Source organism: Nicotiana sylvestris, chromosome 11 (genome assembly GCF_000393655.2).
Source record: "Nicotiana sylvestris chromosome 11, ASM39365v2, whole genome shotgun sequence".
NCBI lineage: Eukaryota > Viridiplantae > Streptophyta > Magnoliopsida > Solanales > Solanaceae > Nicotiana > Nicotiana sylvestris.
This window is the reverse complement of record NC_091067.1, coordinates 131,400,153-131,422,848: the sequence shown is the minus strand read 5'-3', so window position 1 is coordinate 131,422,848 and position 22,696 is coordinate 131,400,153. Positions and strand designations below refer to the sequence as shown.

The 22,696-nt window shown below is 40.4% G+C and overlaps 1 protein-coding gene across 1 annotated transcript; it reads left to right on the top strand.

Annotated features, from left to right (window-relative positions):
* The first annotated feature begins 16,022 nt into the window (after nt 1-16,022).
* On the top strand, nt 16,023-22,451 carry LOC104235620 (uncharacterized). The gene is made up of 7 exons (XM_009789429.2): nt 16,023-16,441; nt 17,745-17,800; nt 17,880-18,787; nt 20,498-20,693; nt 20,818-21,003; nt 21,142-21,518; nt 21,972-22,451. The coding sequence occupies exons 1-7, from the start codon at nt 16,245-16,247 to the stop codon at nt 22,113-22,115; spliced, it is 2,064 nt and encodes a 687-aa protein (XP_009787731.1). The 5' UTR covers nt 16,023-16,244; the 3' UTR covers nt 22,116-22,451.
* Nucleotides 22,452-22,696: the final 245 nt, after the last annotated feature.

Sequence of the window (22,696 nt, the reverse complement as noted above, 5' to 3'; positions counted from 1 at the left end):
ATAGACAAAATCAAGCTTCAGAGGCGCGCTAACTATCGCGCGAACTACAAAGTTCGCACAGTAGTTCGCGCGTATAAGGAACAGAGGCAGAATACTGCGCGAAGTAGTGCGCGAACTCTGTAGTTCGCGCAATAGTTCGCGCACTACCGACCCGGAGAGACTTTATTTAGGGGTAAAATTGAAATTCCTTATTAATCCCACTCAATTTACATAAAGCAAAAACTCCATTATTAAGGGGAGATCAGATTTTGAGGGGAGTAAGTGCAAAAATACTATTCATCCTTGAGAGAAAAGCCATTGAAGATCAAGCTTGGAGCTAAGAAAGAGAAGGAAAAATATCATTTTGGATCAAGAGTTTAAAGAGTTCTTTCAAACTTTCTTCTTGTTGCTTGTTAATATTATGTTTAAAACTTTTATTGTTGATTTTTGTATGATTATGAGTAGCTAAAACTCTAGTATTCTTGGGTCATGGATGTTAGATAATTATGTTATTTGAAGCTTAGATTGAAGATATTGAATTTATTGTTATGGGTTGTTTATTTGATTATGCTTCTAATTATTTTACTGCGTAGCTAACAATGAAATATTATTTACGAATCTTGAGTTAAACTTGAAAAAGGAAATTCTTGATTGCATATAGAATCAAATAGAGCAAGATCCGGATCCTGGGCATCGGGTGAAAGATTCGCAATTAAGATAGACATATACTTAATTGCCTTGCTTGGTTGAAAAATAGGAGTTGTAAATGCATTTGAGTTAATATTAATACCATAGACATATAGGTATTAATTTAACTTGAATAGGTGCATAAGGACTCGACAGATTCTTATGAGTATTATTAACCCTATAATCAATAACCCGGATAATTCAATAAATCAATCTTAAGCTAAATAGTAGCATGATCTCTAGCAAGTCCATGACCCTGGAATATCTTTACCCAAATTGTTATAAAAATATTGTGAAATTGGTATAGTAATTTTGTGTTGAATTATTGTGCAATTATTAAGTAAGTTGTAAATTGGTTCTTTATATATTTTGAGATAATTTAGCTTGAATTGATAATTGTTTGAGTCTACATCAGTCGAGAAGTTGATCACAATTCCTCGTGGGAACGATACTTTACTTACTACTATATTACTTGTCGATCGCGTACACTTGCGTGGGTGTTTTGGTCGTAACAAATACCACAATAAAGTGGATGTTTATTGATATAAAAAACCTCATATCATAATAAACTTGGAGTTTATTGATAATTGCACATGTCATGGTGTAAATCTGAACTTTATCAATATTGATAATTTATTCAGTTGGCATAATTGGTTTAGCCATGTTAAGTTAAGTATGATGTGTAAAAATAAAAGAGAATTCACCGGGTAAATATTAAAGAACTAGAAAGTTCTTTACAAATTCTTTTATGTTACTTGTTCTCATTAATTAATATACCAACTAAAATTGGGATTGAATTCCATAAATGCTGGAAATATCAAAAGGTGAATATGGACCCATTCACCTGCCATGTATACCACATAAGATGCATCTATGAGATGGTTACATGTGCGATTATTATTAACCTGCAATATTGTATTTGCGAGGTAATTTGCTCAATAATTTGATTTAGAGCATAATTTCCAAATCTTTTATTCAAAATAGTTCTTCTTGATAAGTTGGTTTACATCAAAGTTGGTTTAGCAAAATGATTTATTGAGTGCCTCCACTTAATAGCTAAACAATTGCTTATGAGAACAAAGTTATCTATATCAATTTGATATACGTTATATACGAAAGTATATTATTTTCTCCCGTAAAAAGTGGTTCAGGGTCAGGAACCAAATAATTTCATCTTATTATTATTGATGTGCGGGGTATATTTTGATTAATACCATAATGCACAAAGATGGGTTCTCAAAGTTGAGGAAAACAAGTTAGTTTTTCTAATATGAGGGGGAGATATAATGATGTGACGACCCGCCCAGTCATCTCATGAGTTACCGTTCCGTTTTCCCCATTTCTACTTCTTTATGCTTTATTTATCCGTGTTATGTGGTATCGGGTTGGTCGGATCGAATCCGGAACGATTTTGGTAAGGTTTGAGACACTTAGTCTCTTTTGAGGAAGCTTAAGTTGGAAAAGTCAACCAGATGTTGACTTATGTGTTATAGGGCTCGGATATGAGTTCCGATGGTTCGGATAGCTTTGGGAGGTGATTTGGGACTTAGGAGCGCGATCGGAATGAGTTTGGAGGTTCGGAGTAGATTTAGGATTGAATTGGCGAAGTTGATATTTTAGCGATTTCCGGTTGGTTGGCAAGATTTTGATATAGGGGTCTAAATGGAATTCCGAGAGTTGAAGTAGTTCCGTTGTATCATTTGGGATGTGTGTGCAAAATTTCAGGTCATTCGGACGTGGTTTGGTTGGGTTTTTGATCAAAAGTGCAATTTAGAAGATTTGGAATTCTTAGGCTTGAATCCGATGTGAATTTGGTATTTTGATGTTGTTTTGAGCATTCCGAAAGTTGGAACAAGTTTGAATGAGGTTATGGGATATGTTGGCATATTTGGTTGAGGTCCTGGGGGCCTCGGGTGAGTTTCGGGTGGTCAACCGGACCATTTCATAAAGTTTGAAATTGCAGAAATTTGCTGCTCAGTGTTGCAGACAAATGCCCTTCGCGTTCGCGAGAGGGGAGCCGCGATCGCGAAGGGTTAGCTGGAGAAAGCTGAGACTTTGGCCTTCGCGTTCGCAAGGGAGTCTCCGCGTTCGCGAAGGGCTGGGAAGCGATGCATCGCGTTCGGGGGGTAAGCTCCGCGTTTACATAGAGGAAATTGGCCAGCTGGGTTTTGAGGTCGAGTTGTTCATCGCGTTCGCGAGAGAGGGATTGTGTTCGCGAAGAGTAAGTCTGAGGAACCATCGCGTTCGCGATGGGCATGTCGCGTTCGCGTAAGAGGATTTTTGGTCAAAGTCATTTTGTGCTTTGCGAATGCGAGGCTTTGACCGCGTTCGCGAAGAAGGATTTTAGGCCTGGGCAGAATGTTTAAATACTCGTCTTATCCGCGATTTTGGGGTTTATTTCCTCCATTGTTGGTCGTGTTTGGAGCTTTTTGAAGGGGATTGAAGAGGGATTCAAGGAGAATCACTTGGAGGTAAGATTCTTGGACTTGAAACTCGATTCTAATGTGAATTTCACCTAAATAATCATGGAAATTAAGCCAAAAATTGAAGAACTAGGGCTTGGAAATTTAGACCTTTGATTGAGGATTTGAAGGACCATTTGAGGTCGAATTTCAAAACTTTTGATATGTATGAATTCGTGGGGAGATAAGTAACCTATTGATGTAAAAATTATCGAATTCCGAGATGTAGGCCTGGGGGTCGGGTTTTGGTAATTTTGGGATTTATGTTGTAAATTGATTATTTTCGCTTGGGCTTCGTTCCCTCAGCATATTTTGACGACCTCGTTCTGATTTTTGGATAGATTCGATGCGAGTGGAGGCCTATTCGAGGCATCGCAAGCTAGAGATTTGACCGGTTCGAGATGAGTAATGATTGTAAATGATATTCTGAGGGTATAAAACCCCGGACTTGCACATCGTGTGCTATATTGAGGTGACGCACATGCTTGATGACGAGTGTGGGGTTGGGAACTATTGGGGATTGTGACTTGGTCCGTCCCAAATGACTATTTTACCGCATATTTGACTGAAATCTATTTGCTATCATCATGATTTGGGATTAATGTCATACTTGGGCCTTGTGCCAACTATTTGAACCCTTCGGGGATTTTTACTGGTATTTTTTCACTGTTTTGACTTTATACTTGAACCCAGTCATGTTATATTTCACTGTTTTCGTACTCAACCATGTTTTACTCTGTTTTAACACTTACATGATCTTTTAAATGATATTTTTGGGCTGAGAATCATGTTTTACTATTGCTCGAGTGGCTTGTGAGGATTTTGACTGAGTAAGGCCGAGCGAGGGCCTATGTTGTAAGGAAACATTTGATATTGATTATGAGGCCGAGGGCCTTAGATATGTACTCCACAAGGTGGCTTGATTGATATGAGGCCGAGGGCCTAGTGATGATGCCACGAGGTGGCTTGATATTGCGCTTGGGTCGTAGGGGGGCCCTCCAGGAGTCTGTACACCCCCAAAGAGCACGGTTACCCATTGTGATGTGAGATTGAGCTTGAGGGGCTAGTATTGTTCTATGTGATTGCCCGAGGGGCTGGTATTGTTCTAAGATGTTGCCCGAGGGGCGAATTTGTTGATACTGTGCCCGAGGGGCGAACCTTTATGTGTTTATTTTCATAATTGACTGTCAATTACCTGCTTAATTTTTGAAAAAGGCTTTTCATGAAGTTAAATGGACTTAAAGGATTTTTACCTATCTTTCACTGGTTTACTATTTTTAATGGTTTTACTGCTTCATTATAGCATGCTTTTGTGCCTTACGTGATTTCCTACTTTCAGTCTTTATTTATGATTATTACTCACTGAGCTAGAGTACTCACTTTACTCTCTGCACCCTGTGTGCAGATTCAAACGTATCTGGTCCCGTTCCCAAGTGCTGATCATTTTTGGCTCAGGCGGATCCGAGGAGTCTCTAGGTAGTTGTTGGCGTTCGCAACCCAAAGCTCTTCCCTATCTTAGTCCTTCATGTTCTTAGTTTTCTGTATTAAACTCTGCAGTTATATTTGGAGTATTCCATTTTGCTAGATGCGCATGACTAGTGACACCCCAGTATCGGGTTGCGTTGGGTTATTTTCCGCGAATTATGCTATTATCTGTAAACTTCTTATTATCTTATCATGCTTTAGATTTATCTCTTATGGTTTAACAATTAATAATTTGATATGGGAAGTGTCGGTTGGCCTTATCTTCATGAGAGGCGCCATCACGACCGAGTCCGGGTTTAGGGTCGTGACAAGTTAGAGCCTAGGTTACATAGGTCTCACGAGTCATAAGCATGTTTAGTAGAGTCTCGCGGATCGGTACGGAGACGTCTGTATTTATCCTCAAGAGGCTGCAGAACATTTAGGAAAAACTTCATATTCTTGAAATTCTTGTCGTGCGAATTTGTTGATCCGAGTACTAAACTTATGTTGTTCTATTCTCTCACAGATGGTGAGGACACGCACTACCGGTCAGGATGGACGACCCCCAGTACCCCCAGCTGTGGCCACTAGCGGCCGAGGATGTGGCCATGGTCGTGGTAGGGGCAGAGCAGCTAGGGCAGCTCCTACAGATCCACTAGCTGCCCCAGTTCAGGATCAGGTCCCAGTTATGGGTGCTCCAGCAGCACCAGCTCAGGCACCAGCTGTGCCCATTGTGATTCCGGGTCTTCAGGAGGCCTTGGCTAAGATCTTATCAGTTTGCATTGGCCTAGCTCAGGCGGTTTCAGCCACTACAGTCGCAGCTACTTCTCAGGTCGGGGGAGACAATCAGACTCCCGGCGCTCGCACACCTGAGCAGGTCATGTAGGGACTTCAGACGCCGGAGGCACATCCAGCCCAGCCGGTTGCAGCTGCTCAGAACTATGTAGTTCCTGCCATACCAGAGGACGAGCAGCGTAGGTTGGAGAGGTTTGGTAGACTTCAGCCTCCGACCTTTAGTGGTGCAGAGGGCGAGGATGCCCAGGGCTTCTTGGATAAATGTCAGAGGATGCTTCGTACAACGGGTATTTTGGGGACCAGTGGGGTCGCTTTCACTACTTATCAGTTTTCTGGAGCTGCCTTCACTTGGTGGGAGGCTTTTGAGAGGCGTAGGCCTGTTGGTGCATCACCCCTTACCTGGCAGCAGTTCTCTATTCTCTTTCTAGAGAAGTATGTGCCACAGTCCTGCAGAGAGGAGCTGCGTAGGGAGTTTGAGTGGTTGCATCAGGGAGAGATGATTGTGACGCAGTATGAGACGAGGTTCTCCGAGCTAGCTCGTCATGCTATTTGGATGGTTTTGACAGATAGAGAGAGGATTAGGAGGTTTGTTGATGGCCTCACTTATCAACTTCGTATTCTCATGACCAGGGAGAGGGTGATTGGTGCTACATTTGAGGAGGTTGTAGACATTGCTTGGGAGATTGAGTTTGTTCGTCGCCAGGAGCACGAGGAGAGGGAGGCTAAGAGGCCTCGAGGATCTGGTAGTTACAGTGGTACTCCTTTGAGAGGTCAGTTTCAGCACGGCAGAGGCTGTCCATTCAGGCATACTCAGCCAGCTCACCCAGGTTATCGTGGGGCATCATCGGGTCATGGTTCTCACAGTTCTCATCAGGGCCAGTCATCACTTAGTGCCCTTCCAGCTTAGAGTTCGTCTCGTGATCCATCAGTTCAGGGCTCTTCTATGCCGAGTGCATCTGTTAGTCACTCTTGTGCGAGGGGTTCCCTTCAGTCCCCTTCTCCAGCACCTAGGAGTTGTTATGAGTATGGTGAGATGGGTCATATGTAGAGGCAGCGCCCTCGTCATCTTGCGAGTTTATCTAAGCAGAGGGGTTAGTCATCGGCTTTAGTGCCAGTTACTTCACCACCACCCGCCCAACCAACTAGGGGTGGAGGTCAATCAAGTAGGGGTCGCCCCAGAGGAGGAGGTCGATCAGGTGGCAGTCAGACCCATTTCTATGCACTTCTAGGCAGACCCGATACTATTGCTTCAGATGTTGTTATTACAAGTATTGTTTCAGTCTGCCACAGAGATGCCTCTGTATTATTTGATCCTGGTTCCACCTTTTCATATGTGTCATCATACTTTGCTCGTTATTTGGGTATGCCTCATGAGTTTCTTGCTTCACCTATTCATGTATCTACCCCGGTGGGCGATACTGTTATTGTAGACTATGTGTACTAGTCGTGTGTGGTGACTATTGGGGGTCTGGACACACATGTGGATCTTTTATTGTGTATGGTGGATTTCGATGTCATTTTGGGCATGGATTGGCTATCTCCGTGTCGTGCTATTCTGGGCTGTCATGCTAAGATAGTCACATTGGCTATATCGGGTGTGCCACGGATTGAGTGGTGAGGTGTGACTGATTATGTTCCCAATAGAGTGATTTCATTCTTGAAAGCCCAATGTATGGTTGGTAAGGGTTGTCTTTCGTATCTAGCCTTTGTAAGGGATGTTGGTGTTGAGACTCCCAGTATTGATTCTGTTCCAGTTGTGAGGGATTTTCCCAATGTGTTTCCTGCAGACCTGTCGGGCATGCCACCGAACAGGGATGTTGATTTTGGTATTGACCTGGTGCCGGGCACTCAGCCCATTTCTATTCCGTCGTATCGTATGGCACCAATGGAGTTGAAGGAATTAAATGAGCAGCTTCAGGAACTCCTTGATAAAGGGTTCACTCGGCCTAGTGTGTCACCTTGGGTTGCGCTGGTTCTATTTGTGAAGAAGAAGGATGGCACTATGAGGATGTGCATTGATTATAGGCAATTGAACAAGAATAATTAAGAAAAAGTATCATTTGCCTCGCATTGATGATTTATTCGACCAGCTTTAGGGAGCGAGAGTGTTCTCCAAGATTGATCTCCGTTCGGGTTATCACCAGTTGAAGATCAGGGACTTGAATATTCTTAAGACAGCTTTCAGGACCCGATATGGTCATTATGAGTTCTTGGTGATGTCTTTTGGGCTGACCAATGACCCAGCAGCGTTCATGCATTTGATGAACAGTGTGTTCCAGCCTTATCTTGACTCGTTTATCATAGTCTTCATTGATAATATTCTGGTATATTCGCGTAGTTAGGAGGAGCACGCAGAGCATTTGAGAGTTGTGTTGCAGAGATTAAGAGAGGAGAAACTTTATGCAAAATTCTCCAAGTGTGAGTTTTGGCTTAGTTTAGTAGCTTTCTTGGGGCACATGGTGTCCAGCGAGGGTATTCAGGTTGATCCGAAGAAGATAGAGGCGATTCAAAGTTGGCCCAGACCGTCCTCAGCTACAGAGATTCACAGCTTTCTTGGTTTGGCGGGTTATTATCGTCGTTTTGTTCAGTGATTCTCATCTATCGCATTGCCCTTGACCAAGTTGACTCAGAAGGGTGCTTCATTTGTATGGTCGGATGAGTGTGAGGAGAGCCTTCAGAAGCTCAAGACAGCTTTGACCACAGCTCTAGTGTTAGTTTTGCCATCAACTTCAGGTTCATATACCGTGTATTGTGATGCTTCGAGAGTTGACATTGGTTGTGTATTGATGCAAGAGGGTAGAGTTATTGCTTATGCTTCTCGTCAGTTGAAGCCCCATGAGAAGAACTACCTTGTTCATGATTTAGAGTTGATTGCCATAGTTCACGCGTTAAAGATTTGGAGGCATTACTTGTATGGTGTGTCTTGTGAGGTGTTTACTGATCATCGTAGCCTCCAGCACTTGTTCAAACAGAAGGATCTCAATTTGAGGCAGCGGAGGTGGTTGGAGTTGCTTAAGGATTATGATATCACTATATTGTACCATCTGGGAAAGGCCAATGTGGTGGCCGATGCCTTGAGATGAAAGGCGGTGAGTATGGGGAGTTTGGCATATATTCCAGTTGGGGAGAGACCTCTTGCAGTTGATGTTCAGGCCTTGGCCAATCGGTTCGTGAGGTTAGATATTTCGGAGCCCATTCGGGTATTGGCTTGTGTGGTTTCTCGGTTTTCTTTATATGATCGCATCAGAGAGCGCCAGTATGATGATCCACATTTGCTTGTCCTTAAGGACAGAGTTCAGCACGATGATGCCAGAGATGTGACCATTGGTGATGATGCGGTGGTGAGGATGCAGGGCCGGATTCGTGTGCCCAATGTGGATGGGCTTTGGGAGTTGATTCTGGAGGAGGCTCATAGCTCGCGGTATTCCATTCATTCGGGTGTCGCGAAGATGTATCAGGATTTGAGGCAGCACTATTGGTGGAGAAGAATGAAGAAATATATTGTGGGATTTGTAGCTCGGTGTCTCAATTGTTAGCAGGTGAAATATGAGCATCAGAGACCGGGTGGCTTGCTTCAGCGAATAGATATTCCAGAGTAGAAGTGGTAGAGGATCACTATGGACTTTGTTGTTGGACTTCCACGGACTCTAAAGAAGTTTGATGCTATTTGGGTGATTGTGGATCGGCTGACCAAGTCCGCATATTTCATTTATGTGTGCACTACCTATTCTTCAGAGCGGTTGGCAGAGATCTATATCCCGGAGATTGTTCATTTGCATGGTGTCCCAATTTCCATCATTTCAGATAGGGGCACTTAGTTTACTTCGCAGTTTTGGAGGTCAGTGCAGCGAGATTTGGGTACTCAGGTTGAGTTGAGCACAGCTTTTCACCCTCAGACGGACGGACAATCCGAGCGCACTATTCAGATATTGGAGGACATGTTGCGTGCTTGTGTCATTGATTTCGGAGGGTCATGGGATCAGTTTCTACCGCTTGTAGAGTTTGCTTATAACAACAGCTACCAGTCGAGTATTCAGATGGCTCCATATGAGGCTTTGTATGGGAGGCGGTGTAGATCTCCAATTGGTTGGTTCGAGCCCGATGAGGCTAGGCTATTGGGGATAGACTTGGTGCAAGATGCTTTAGAAAAGGTGAAGGTGATTCAGGAGAGGTTTCGTACAGCGCAGTCGAGGCAAAAGAGTTATGCTGACAGGAAGGTTCGAGATGTGTCCAACATGGTTGGTGAGAAGGTTCTGTTGAAGGTTTCGCTCATGAAGGGTGTTATGAGATTTGGGAAGAAAGGTAAATTGAGTCCTCGGTTCATTGGGCTTTTTGAGGTGCTTCGGAGGATTGGGAAGGTGGCTTATGAGCTTGCTTTGCCACTCAGCTTGTCGAGTGTGCATCCGTTATTTCATGTTTTTATGCTCCGAAAGTATATTGGGGATCTATCTCATGTTCTGGATTTCAGCACGGTTCAATTGGATGATGATTTGACCTATGATGTGGAGCCAGTAGTTATTTTGGGTCGTTAGGTTCGAAAGTTGAGGTCAAAAGATATAACTTCAGTGAAAGTGCAGTGGAGAGGTCGGCCCGTAGAAGAGGCTACCTGGGAGACCAAGCGGGAGATGCAGAGCAGATATCCTCACATGTTTGAGACATCAGGTATGTTTTTTGACTCGTTCGAGGACGAACGTTTGTTTAAGTTGCGGAGGATGTGACGCCCCGGCCAGTCATCTCGTGAGTTACCGCTCCGTTTTCCCCATTTCTGCTTCTTTATGCTTTGTTTATACATGTTATATGGTATTGGGTTGGTCGGATCGAATCCAGAACAATTTTGGTAAGGTTTGAGACACTTAGTCTCTTTTGAGGAAGCTTAAGTTGGAAAAGTCAACCGGATGTTGACTTATGTATTAGAGGGCTTGGATGTGAGTTCTGATGGTTCGGATAGCTTCGGGAGGTGATTTGGGACTTAGGAGCGCGATCGGAATGAGTTTGGAGGTTCGGAGTAGATTTAGGCTTGAATTGGCGAAGTTGATATTTTGGCAATTTCTGGTTGGTAGGCAAGATTTTGATATATAGGTTAGAATGCAATTCCGAGAGTTGCAGTAGTTCCGTTGTGTCATTTGGGATGTGTGTGCAAAATTTCAGGTCATTCGGACGTGGTTTGGTTGGGTTTTTGATCAAAAGCGTAATTTAGAAGATTTTAGAATTCTTAGGCTTGAATCCGATGCGAATTTGGTGTTTTGATGTTGTTTTGAGCGTTTCGAAAGTTGGAACAAGTTTGAATGAGGCTATGGGATATGTTGAAAAGTGTTTGGTTGAGGTCCCGAGGGCCTCGGGTAAGTTTCGGGTGGTCAACCGGACCATTTCATAAAGTTTGGAATTGCAGAAATCTACTGCTCAGTGTTGCAGACAAATGCCTTTCGCGCTCGCGAGAGGGGAGCCGCAATCGCGAAGGGTTAGTTGGAGAAGGCTGAGACTTTGGCCTTCGCGTTTGCGAGGGAGTCTCCGCATTCGCGAAGGGCTGGGAAGCGATGCATCGTGTTTGCGAGGTAAGCTCCGCGTTCGCATAGAGGAAATTGGCCAGCTGGGTTTTGAGGTCGAGTTGTTCATCGCGTTCGCGAGAGAGGGAGTGTGTTCGCGAAGAGTAAATCTGAGAAACCATTGCGTTCGCGATGGGCATGTCACGTTCGCGTAAAAGGATTTTTGGTCAAAGTCATTTTATACTTCGCGAATGCGAGGCTTTGACCGCGTTCGCGAAGAAGGATTTCAGGCCTAGGCAGAATGTTTAAATACTCGTGCGATTTTTGGGTTTATTTCCTCCATTATTGGTCATTTTTGTAGCTTTTTGAAGGAGATTGAAGAGGGATTCTAGGGGAATCACTTGGAGGTAAAATTTTTGGACTTAAAACTTGATTCTAATGTGAATTTCACCTAAATAATCATGGAAATTAAGCCAAAAATTGAAGAACTAGGGCTTGAAAATTTAGACCTTTGATTAAGGATTTGAAGGACCATTTGAGGTCGGATTTCATAACTTTTGATATGTATGAACTCGTGGGGAGATAAGGAATCTATTGATATAAAAATTATCGAATTCCGAGACGTGGGCCCGGGGGTCGGGTTTTGGTAATTTTGGGATTTATTTTGTAAATTGATTATTTTCGCTTGGACTTCATTCCCTTAGCATATTTTGACGACCTCGTTCTGATTTTTGGATAGATTCGATGCGAGTGGAGGCCGATTCAAGGCGTCGCGAGCTAGAGATTTGACCGGTTCGAGGTGAGTAATGATTGTAAATGATGTTCTGAGGGTATAAAATCCCGGACTTGCACATCGTGTGCTATATTGAGGTGACGCACATGCTTGATGACGAGCGTGGGGTCGTGAACTATTGGGGATTGTGACTTGGTCCGTCCCAAATGACTATTTTACCACGTATTTGACTGAAATCTATTTGCTATCATCATGATTTGGGCTTAATGCCATATTTGGGCTTTGTGCCAATTATTTGAACCATTCGGGGATTTTTACTGGTATTTCCTCACTGTTTTGACTTTATACTTGAACTCAGTCATGTTATATTTCACTATTTTTGTACTCAGCCATGTTTTACTTTGTTTTAACACTTACATGATCTTTTAAATGATATTTTTGGGCTGAGAATCATGTTTTACTATTGCCTGAGTGGCTTGTGAGGATTTTGACTGAGTAAGGCCGAGCGAGGGCCTATGTTGTGAGGAAACATTTGATACTGATTATGAGGCTGAGGGCCTTAGATATGTATGCCACGAGGTCACTTGATTGATATGAGGCCGAGGGCCTAGTGATGATGCCACGAGGTGGCTTGATATTGCGCTTGGGACGTAGGGGGGACCTCCAGGAGTTTGTACACCCCCAGAGAGCGCGGTTACCCATTGTGATGTGAGATTGAGCTCGAGGGGCTAGTATTGTTCTATGTGATTGCCCGAGGGGCTGGTATTGTTCTAAGATGTTGCCCGAGGGGCGAATTTGTTGATATTGTGCCCGAGGGGCGAACCTTTATGTGTTTATTTTCATAATTGACTGTAAATTATCTGCTTAATTGTTGAAAAAGTTTTTTCATGAAGTTAAATGGAGTTAAAGGATTTTTACCTATCTTTCACTAGTTTACTGTTTCTAATGGTTTTACTGCTTCATTATAGCATGTGTTTGTGCCTTACATGATTTCCTGCTTTCAGTCTTTATTTATGATTATTACTCATTGAGTTGGAGTACTCACTTTACTCCCTGCACCCTGTGTGCAGATTCAGGCGTATCTGGTCCCGCTCCCGAGTACTAATCATTTTCGGCTTAGGCGGATCCGAGGAGTCTCTAGGTAGTTGTTGGCGTTCGCAGCCCGGAGCTCTTCCCTATCTTAGTCCTTCATGTTCTTAGTTTTCTGTATTAAACTCTGTAGTTATATTTGGAGTATTCCATTTTGCTAGATGCTCATGACTAGTGACACCCCGGTATCTGGCTATGTTGGGTTATTTTCCGCGAATTTATTATCTGTTAACTTTGGATTATCTTATCATGTTTTAGATTTATCTCTTATGGTTTAACTGTTAATAATTGGATTTGGGAAGTGTCGGCTGGCCTTGTCTTCACGAGAGGCGACATCACGACCGGGTCCGGGTTTAGGGTCGTGACAGATAAACAATTGAGAAAAAGTTACGCGGAATGAATTATCATTTGTAAATTTTGATCCTCGAATAAGATAATATGAACTTGAAGTTCATAAAAAGATAATTTATTTGCAATATCTTGCAAAGCATGCCAGACGTATTTGCTGACCCAAAGAAAGTAACTATATTCTCATTGCAATTGATCATATTAAGTCCTAGAAGGACAAAGTCTATGGTATGCTTAAAGCGCATATATAGATTGGTTTCAAATAAACTTCTTGATAAAGAAGATGAGCAAATGATCATAATAAAGGAGGCAAGTGATCTAGAAGATCACATGACATAAAACTTCATAACAACTCAGGAGAGATTCAGGTACTTGAAAATATGAATGAAGAGATCTCTATGTCATGTCTTTATGGAAAAAAAAGTGGAACCAATATAAATTATTCGTTGACGGCATCTATCATAGCGCTAAGTATAGATGAGGGCCTCAAGTCTGTCAAATATAGACACAAAATATTGGCCAAATGGAAGAGACACAATTCAAATAGAATTGGTTTCATATGAAAGACATGTATTTTTGGACATGTAGTTCAAACACTTGAAAGTATAAAGTCAATGAGTCAACCTTCAAGAAGCTAGCATAAGATTGGAATGCAAAGGCTCAAGGATGTAAATTGATACTCTCATCAGGGGGAGTTAATACGCGTTGTACTCTTTTTTCCTTACAAGGTTTTGTCTCACTGGATTTTTCTTGCAAGGTTTTTAACGAGGCAACCAAAAGGCGTATTGTTAGATATGTGTACTCTTGTTCCTTTACTAGAATTTTTTTCCCATTGGATTTTATTTTAGTTAAGATTTTAACGAGACACATTATCCGTTGAATAGGCATTCAAGGAGAGTGTTATAAATAGAGTTTTATTTAAGGTAAATGTCTATATTTTAGAGAGATCTTAGGGTTTATTACTTGGTGGTTAAGTCACCATCTCCATATAGATAGAGGGTTCTATTCCATTATAATTCATTTCAAAGCAATAAGAATTATCTCTCTACTTTTCTCTGCAATGTTATTCTTCTTCTTTTATTATTTCATAACATGATTGAATTTTACAAAAAATTCAAATTATAGATGGTTAATTATTACCTTAATCTTGTAGTTCTTGGGATTGATTGATTTTCGATCTCATTCAAAACTCTTCGATTGGTGCTCTTAGAAGGGACTGTGCACATATAAAAGTTAATTATCCAAGCTTCTTTTTTGGCTAAAAGTACTTTCATTTATTATCAAAAGTATTTTTTTTAAAAGTTAAATGTGTTTGGCCAAATTTGTAAAAGAGAAAAGATATTTTTAAGTAGAAGCAAAAAAAATACGTTTTTTTGCAAAGTACTTTTTTGAATAGTATTTTCAAGAAAAACACACTTAAAAATTACCTTTTAAAGTTTGGCCAAACAGTAATTGCTGTTTAAAAATACTTTTCAAATTAATTAGCCAAATACAAATTGCGTCTTAGCAAAAGTATTTTTTTTTTTGAAAGGCACTTTTTAAATTGATATTAAAAGCTTGGCCAAATATACTATGCTAAGAGGTCCTTAGGTTCACTTACTATGGTGGAAGAGATTATAATACGAGGATTATTTTTGTGGTAATTAATAATAAAGTAATTATTAAATGATTATTAATAATAAATGAAGTGTTATACATAAATTATTTACGTATAGTAATTGTTGTTTACTTTTAGGCAAAATACATAGTTTACCCATCCACCTTGCACTCAAATCCCTGTTATACACCTGTTGATTGGCTTTAACGTTACACACCAAACCTTTCAAAAGTGTGTCAATGACACACCACTTTTGACCCATGACAAATGCGTATTTTATACCAAAAGCATGTGAGTGAATAGTAAAAAAATGTATCTGAAGCCTCATTTTAGTGCCACATATCTAGTTTTTTTTTCTTCATTTTTTTCTATCATCATCTTCATTGTCAGGAACATAAAGAAACAAGCAACAACAATGGTTAAGAAATCACTTGAAAAGTAACCCAAAAAAAAAGGCAGAGAAGAAATCGAAGAAAACCCAGCAATGGTTAAGAAACCCATTATCTCGATTTCTTGACTCGCAAATCCAAATCATCTTGAATCGAGTTGGTGAAAACTGATTCAAAATCAACCTAACAAAATCACCGATTCTAGATGAAACAGTAGTTTTTTAGTAATTATCGGCCTGGTTTTCTCGACTGTCGGAGGAGTTCTTATCTCTGGGATTAAAAGAAGTTAGTGTCGAAATCCATCATCAAATCCTGTTTGAATGATTGTTTTTGTTTTTTTTCCAGTGCAATTTTGGGTTTAAATCTTTTTCAGTCTTTTTCTGACAAATCTTTGGTCAAGCTTTTATTGTTTTCGTCCCTGCTCCAGCGATGGAAATAAGTTTTATGGTCACCGGTGGATCTGAAAATTATTGAGAAGATAATAGGGATGGAGAGTGGGTTGGAGGAAGCCGACATACAAGTGACACTGGAGGAGGAGACAGCGTGAAGGTAGGATTGGGGAAGAGGATAAACCCATGGGGTGGGGGTGTTAAGGAAGACATATAGCTACTTTATTTTTATTTTTTTAAAGCTTGTAAATTGGGATTTATTTTAAGTTTGGGTCGGGTTGTCCATTTTTAATTAAAGAATCATTTGTTTTTAATTTACATAAGCGCGTGTATGCACAACATTAAGTATTAACTAGGCTGGTCAAAAGTGGTGTGTCATTGACACACTTTTAAGGTTTGGAGTTAATAAGTGTGTAACAGGAATTTGGGTACAAAATGAATGAGTAAACTATGTATTTTGCCTTACTTTTACGTAAATGGTTATTTCCCGCATTATTGATACACATTATATCTTGTATAAAATAATACTTAGATACCCACATGAGTTAAAGGCAAATAATAAAATTTATGCCGGGATTAGTTACTCCTATATCACGCGGGATTCGGGGAATGCAGTTTCTAATAACTAGGGCTCAAATATAATTTCTCAAACATGAGTGTATCTAATTACTAAACCAAAAACTCTTTCCCTCTTCTCTTCTGCACATGCTCTAATTTCAAACAGCCAAAAATTTGAGCGACTGCGAGGTTTGCGGCGAACTCGAATGCTAAACCGAAGTTATCAATAATGGCGATTGTTGTTTAAAACCACAACGAAAAAGCAGTGAGAATGAGTGCCGGCGGCGGCGGAGGAGTAAAAGAGCAGAGCTCGCCTCCACCTAAACCCTCAAAATTCGCGGTGTACCAGAATCCAGCCTTCTCTGCTGCCCTAACAACCAACAGCCTTCGTCCCTCCAAGTCTACTTTCCTTTTCATACTCTCTATTTCATTCGCTTCCGCTTCTGCTCTTCTCAGCATATTTATTAGGTATTAATTTTTGTATTTTTTATTTAATCGCACTTTTCATTGTTATTTATATTAATTTGGAATTGAGATATAGTTGTTGCTATTACTTTTGTTGTTTCTGAACTCAGCAACGTGTGCCATTGTATGATTTTAAGTCTATTGGACTCACTATGCGCGCGCGCACACACATATATGTTTTGATTTTTTTAAACTATATATAGATATCGAGCCAAAGGCGGGGCGTGGACTTGCATTTGTCCAAGGGTTGCATGAAAGTTGTTTAGTGCGGTACAAAAGAATTCAAAAAGAAACTACAATGTCGAGCCTAGTATTTGAACCTGCCACCAAAAGCAATTTTTGAACCCCCTTTGTCACAGCACTAGAAGTTTTCCTTATATTCACAGGGATTCAATAGTTTATATATAACAAAAAAATCTCGTTTTTTCTATATTTGCACAGTATAATTGACGAAGGGGATTCAATTGAACCCCCTTACTCCTACTTAGGTCCCCCCCCCCCCCGGAGTGCTGAACTTGGAGTAAAAGAGTTGAGAGAGGTGGTGGAATGATATTTGCCAACATGTTGGAACGGTTGGAAAAGAGTGGAAACTTTGTAGTTAAGCCGGAAATTACCTGCTTTATGTTGGTGTTGTGGAATGTATATACCATTTGATTAAGATGTTGATTCAAAGCACGCCTACAATGTCAGTAGAAATTTTATGATGAGTGCGTTAACAAGATTACATGTATTAGGATGGACAGCCATCTTAGTTTTCGAGTTTGAAAGTTCAATTCAGTTTGGTTTTGCCAAACACATTTGCTAGCAGAGGGAGGAGCGCTATATTCCTTTTTCTCCTCACTTTTTAAGATATAAGCGAGGCTATATCATCTTGTCGTTGATTAGGGCAGTGGAAGGGATGGCTTACCAGGTCCATTTGATAATTTTCTCTTGGCCTCTAACGAAGGCTTAGATGAATTGATGAGAGCCTAAATCTAGAAGGAGTTATCGTGCTTTCAGAAGCTGCTCTGGAACTTAGAGTTGATGGGAATTAACTGCACATTTGTTTAATGCTTCTTTTTAAATAAAAATAATGTTAAAAGACTTTGCATTTCAACCCTTAATTGAGTTTCCTTAAAAAGGAAATAAGGTTTAAAGAAGGTATGGCTTGAAGAAACCTTATACAACCAGCCTCAGAGAAAGAAAAAGAAAGTTATAACCATAACAATGCATAGCTATAGCTCACTTATAAAAAAAACAATGCGTAGCTATAGCTTGGTGTTTCGTGTCTCAACTAATAGATTCATTTCAATTTGAGTGATTGCAGGGAAAGCGGGATTATTGACAGTCTGAAATTCAAATATGTTTCTCAAGAAACTGCTTGTAAGTGATGTGGTCCTTCTCGACTGATCTCAAACACTACTGCATCAGCTTGTAACTAACATTTTACCATTATGTGCAGGTCTTTTTGCCAGACTGATACAGGCTTTTGCAGCCATAGTTTTATTTGGAACCTTTCTTGCCCTTTTCAAGGTTATTTATCTATGTACAACGAGGACTACTGATGTAACAATTATGCCACCTACCAAAGGAACAAAGGAGCATACACATCTGACTAATAGACAGTTAGGGCTTTTGGGGATTAAACCAAAAGTTGAGCAAACTACTCTAGAGTCTTCAAAGAGACCTCCCAAATCAAGAAGTATCTCAGCCTCTCTGTCTGATGTCCTTGTCCCTCTTCATCAGCCAATTGCTAGTTCAAACCATTCATCTAGACTTAGTGGTGACAAAGCAAGAACCGGTAGTGGAACTAAAGTACCATCTTTCAGCACCCCATCAAAATCACCGGCTTCCCCATCCTTGTATCTTGTTCCAGCATCTTCTTCTCTATCATCTTCAATCCAGTCTTCACCAGGTGGGGAACACTTGGTTGCCACCCCTTGGTCGAACAAGCGAGCTACTTTTCATAAAGAGATTGCAACAGAGGAACAGCTTGAAAAGTTCTTGGCTGATGTTGATGAGAGAATTACTGAATCAGGAAGCAAGCTGGCAACTCCTCCACCCACCATAAGTGGGTTTGGCGTAGCCAGTCCTGGTAACTTGCCCAGTTCCACTAATACTTCTGGAACTCCAAGAAGTACTCCTCTAAGGCCTGTTAGGATGTCCCCTGGTTCCCAAAAGTTTACAACTCCACCAAAGAAAGGGGAAGGCGATCTACCTCCTCCAATGTCAATGGAAGAGTCCACTGAAGCATTTGAGCATCTGGGGATCTATCCACAGATCGAGCAGTGGCGTGATCGACTCAGGCAATGGTTTTCCTCCATGCTGCTAAAGCCTTTGCTTTACAAAATTGATACTAGTCACACGAAGGTGGATTCTTGCACCCACTTTTATGTTTAGAATCTTTGCTCTTTCTCTTTTTATTCTTTTTTCTGATACTTGTGATGTTCTGCTTTTCTCTTTTTCTCCTTATCTCATGTATTTTCCTCTTGTTGGCACACTTGATGATCTTCCCGAAAAACCCTAAGTGTTGATTTCGACCAATCTTTCCTGCAATACTGCTCATTGATGTCATTTAGAGCTCCTTAGGTATGTATTGGCTTCATATTCATAGTGACCATGATAGATTGAGTTGTAGGCTTGTATCACAGTACATCACATGGATATAGAGGAAACGCTCTTATGCCTGAGAGATCCACAGAAGTTTTTTTCTTTTTTTAAACGAAGAGTAATTCTTTTGATGAAATAATCAAAATAAGGATGAAACAGAGCAGTCATATTTATGTGCATCAGACAATAATAGAACAACTTAAGCTAAGCTTACAAGCATTGAAGTTATGTATTTTCTGCAGAGCACTGGACTGAAAAGATGTAGTGCGAAGAGAGTTGAAAGAGTTAGCACCTACTTTTTATCATCGTATCATAATTCATAAATACAAGTGAAATAGATATATTGATACCTGTTATCCTGGACAGAAGGAACATAATTTTGCTCGCTTGTTCTCTTGTAACTTTTCAGAATCATGGAAAAATACTCCTCATCTTAAGGATTGTTTTTATATACCGATTGGGCCACTTAAGAATGTGTAGAAGCTACAAATTATGAAAAAGAAAGAATCCTCTTTTTGTTACAAACATGTTTTAAAGGAAAGGTAAAGGTAGCCATGTTATTCATAGAAAAGAGAAAGATAGTCATGTCATAGTATTATGTAAATTTTGTTCTTTCCTTTCATCAGCAACCTTAAAGTTCAATAGTTTTGTGTGCAGTTTAAGAAACAAAGATTGTATACTCAAACATGTGCTCAGCTTCTAAACTATAAATGAAATCTTCTTGTCCAGCAGAATTGTCTTATTGTAATTTATGTTTATCTTCTATTATAAGCATTTGACTCATTGCATCCTTATACCTAGTTTGATGTCTTTGTACTCTTGGAAGTATTATCTAAAGGATTTAAGTTATATATTTTACACTGGTAGACAACTTTAACCTATAATAGTAGGCTACTTACCATCTTTGGCAGATTAACAATTAACGCTTATAAAGAGATTTACCAGTAGTTCCTTAATAAGTTACCTGGTTGTGTAAATAATTTTTACACCATCAATACATATAACTTAAACTCTTTTCTAATAGTTTGAAAAGACTTCTTACTGACCTGTTGAATTAAGAAAGTCGAAAGAGACTGCCAATTTTGACTTTGGTTTTGGCACCTCCTGGTGTTAGGTGCACTTCAACGCATCAAAATTTGCTATGTTGGAGAAATGCATATTCCTTTTGTTTCTTTTGATGTATAACTTATCATTTCATTAAAATGCACCAAGAGGGTGCTGAATTTGTACAACAAGGACTCCATCACGCTCCTAAGTGCTTGGTTTTAAAGCATGGCAATCTTGAGAAATTAAAAAGAAAACAAGGAAAATGCATTATAATCTTTTTTGAGAGAAAAGCATTAAAATCTTCAGATGCTAATTCATTATCTCCTTTGTATTTATACGTTTCTCAGCTTGTTGACTAAGGTCAAGTTAGTTTCATCTCCTTTGCCATTTTACTAGCCATTTCATGCTTAGTGATGCTGTCAGGTTATGCAAGCTGCAGCCAAACTAGGCATTACAATCACAATCAGTCAAGTCGGAAATGAAGCGCCTGATACTGGGACTGCTGCTATATCTGCTACGGAGAGGACTAATGAATGGAAACCCTCATTTTCTGTTGAGGAAGATGGATTACTTCACCAGCTGCGTGTAACTCTTGTTCAAGCTCTTGATTCTTGCATGCGTAAGTCACTTCACCCCCCATTAAGATTATTTGTCTTGCACTTCATTATTCAAGTTGTCTCTCATTGTTGGACATGCCAATGTCATAATTCTTAAGTATCTTGTCGATGCTTCTTTGTTTGCAGCAAAGACAACTTCTGGAGTTCTTCAGCTATCCTCGCCACAGAACTCTCAGATCCCTATTTTACAAGAGTGCATTGATGCCATCACTGAACACCAAAGGCTTCTCTCCTTAATGAAAGGAGAATGGGCCAAGGGATTGCTGCCACAAAGCGGTGTCCGTGCAGAATATACAGTACATAGGATCCGAGGTAGTTTGACTCTCGGCTTTGCCTTGCATGTCAGTCACTCTTGGATCTCCATTACATGTTTGGAGAAGAAATAAGAGAGAAAGTATGCTGATTTCTATTATTGTTGCATGACTGATCTGACCCCCAATTTCTTTGCAGAGCTTGCAGAAGGAACCTGTACGAGGAACTATGATTATTTGGGCAGTGTAGAGGGGTATGGGAAAGGAACCAAGAAATGGAGTTCCGAGCTTCCAACAGATTCTCATTTGCTCCTATATTTATTTTGTGCTTTCCTGGAGCACCCAAAGTGGATGCTACATGTTGATCCTACAGCTTATGTTGGAGCCCAGTATAGCAAAAACCCCTTATTTTTGGGTGTATTACCTCCTAAAGAAAGGTTCCCTGAAAAGTATGTAGCTGTTTTGTCAGGTGTACCCTCTGTGCTCCATCCAGGAGCTTGCATATTGGCTGTGGGAAAACAAAGTCCCCCAGTTTTTGCCCTATCCTGGGATAAGAAGCCTCAGTTCTCTCTCCGGGCAAGTTATTACTGCAAAGATGCTTATTGACTGCATTATGCTTGTTTTATAGCGCCTAGTTGCCTCCGCCAACAATTAACATCTTTTGGGCTTCTGACATATCACAAGACCCAAAAGATGAAAATTTTAAAATATGGCCTCATTCAGAATGCTGCTGATGAGTTTACTTGCTAAACAACACTAAGAGTAATAGCTGCTGTTGCCACCAGTAGTACAAGGAGTACTCTGATTAGAAGTGTTGTTGGTAGCTTGATAATAATGATAATTGAAAATGATAAGATACCACCTCTCCGAAAAGGTTGATGGATAATACAACAGACAATTGAAAAATTATTGAAAATTTGCATTCCCTTAAATATGGTAACAGTGTGCTATCCAAGTTCATCGAGTCATCCTCAAGTGCTAGTTCAGTAATTGTGTAACCAAACCCTTACACCTGTTCTCTCATTGCAGGGAAGAACAGCACTTTGGGATTCTATCTTGCTGCTGTGCTATAAGATAAAGATTGGGTATGGAGGTTTTGTGCGGGGTATGCATCTTTCTTCGTCAGCATTGGGCATTCTCCCAGTTCTTGATCCAGAAAAGGATGACTGCTGAACTTGAATTCACTCCACCTATGCTATAAATTATTTGCAAACTCTCATGGACTCTAGTGTGAAGAACAGCTGCATAAGAATCTTGGATCAGGTTTATCTTGAGATATAGGGTCACTGTAAGCAATTATAGTTGTGTAATTTAGGCTCTCAAAAGAATCAGAGATTTTTGGTAGAACTGAGGTATCCATCCTCTATTTTCACTGCAGGATTTTATGCACTTCAGCAGTTAGAGAATAATTCCATCAGTTCCCATCAGTAATATTATTATTGGATTAGAAGATTGATAGTATATGCATTTATGGCTTGATCCGTAATAGCACAGATTTCTTGTATGCCACCCAAGTCAAATAGGACTGTTGCCGCTTGTGGACATCAAAAGCCAGTTTTAAAGGAGGGCATTGTTCCCTTGTGGCACGTTTAAAGAAGCTGATGTACCTCAAAGGTAAAACTACGGAAGTACCATCTGGAGCGACAGATAGAGATGTGAGATTATGTTCTGTTGTGTTTCTGCTTTTGCAGTGAACTATTGCCTTTGGAGAGAATCGCAAGTGTCCTTTTGCAGTGCAAGTGTTTTACAGATCT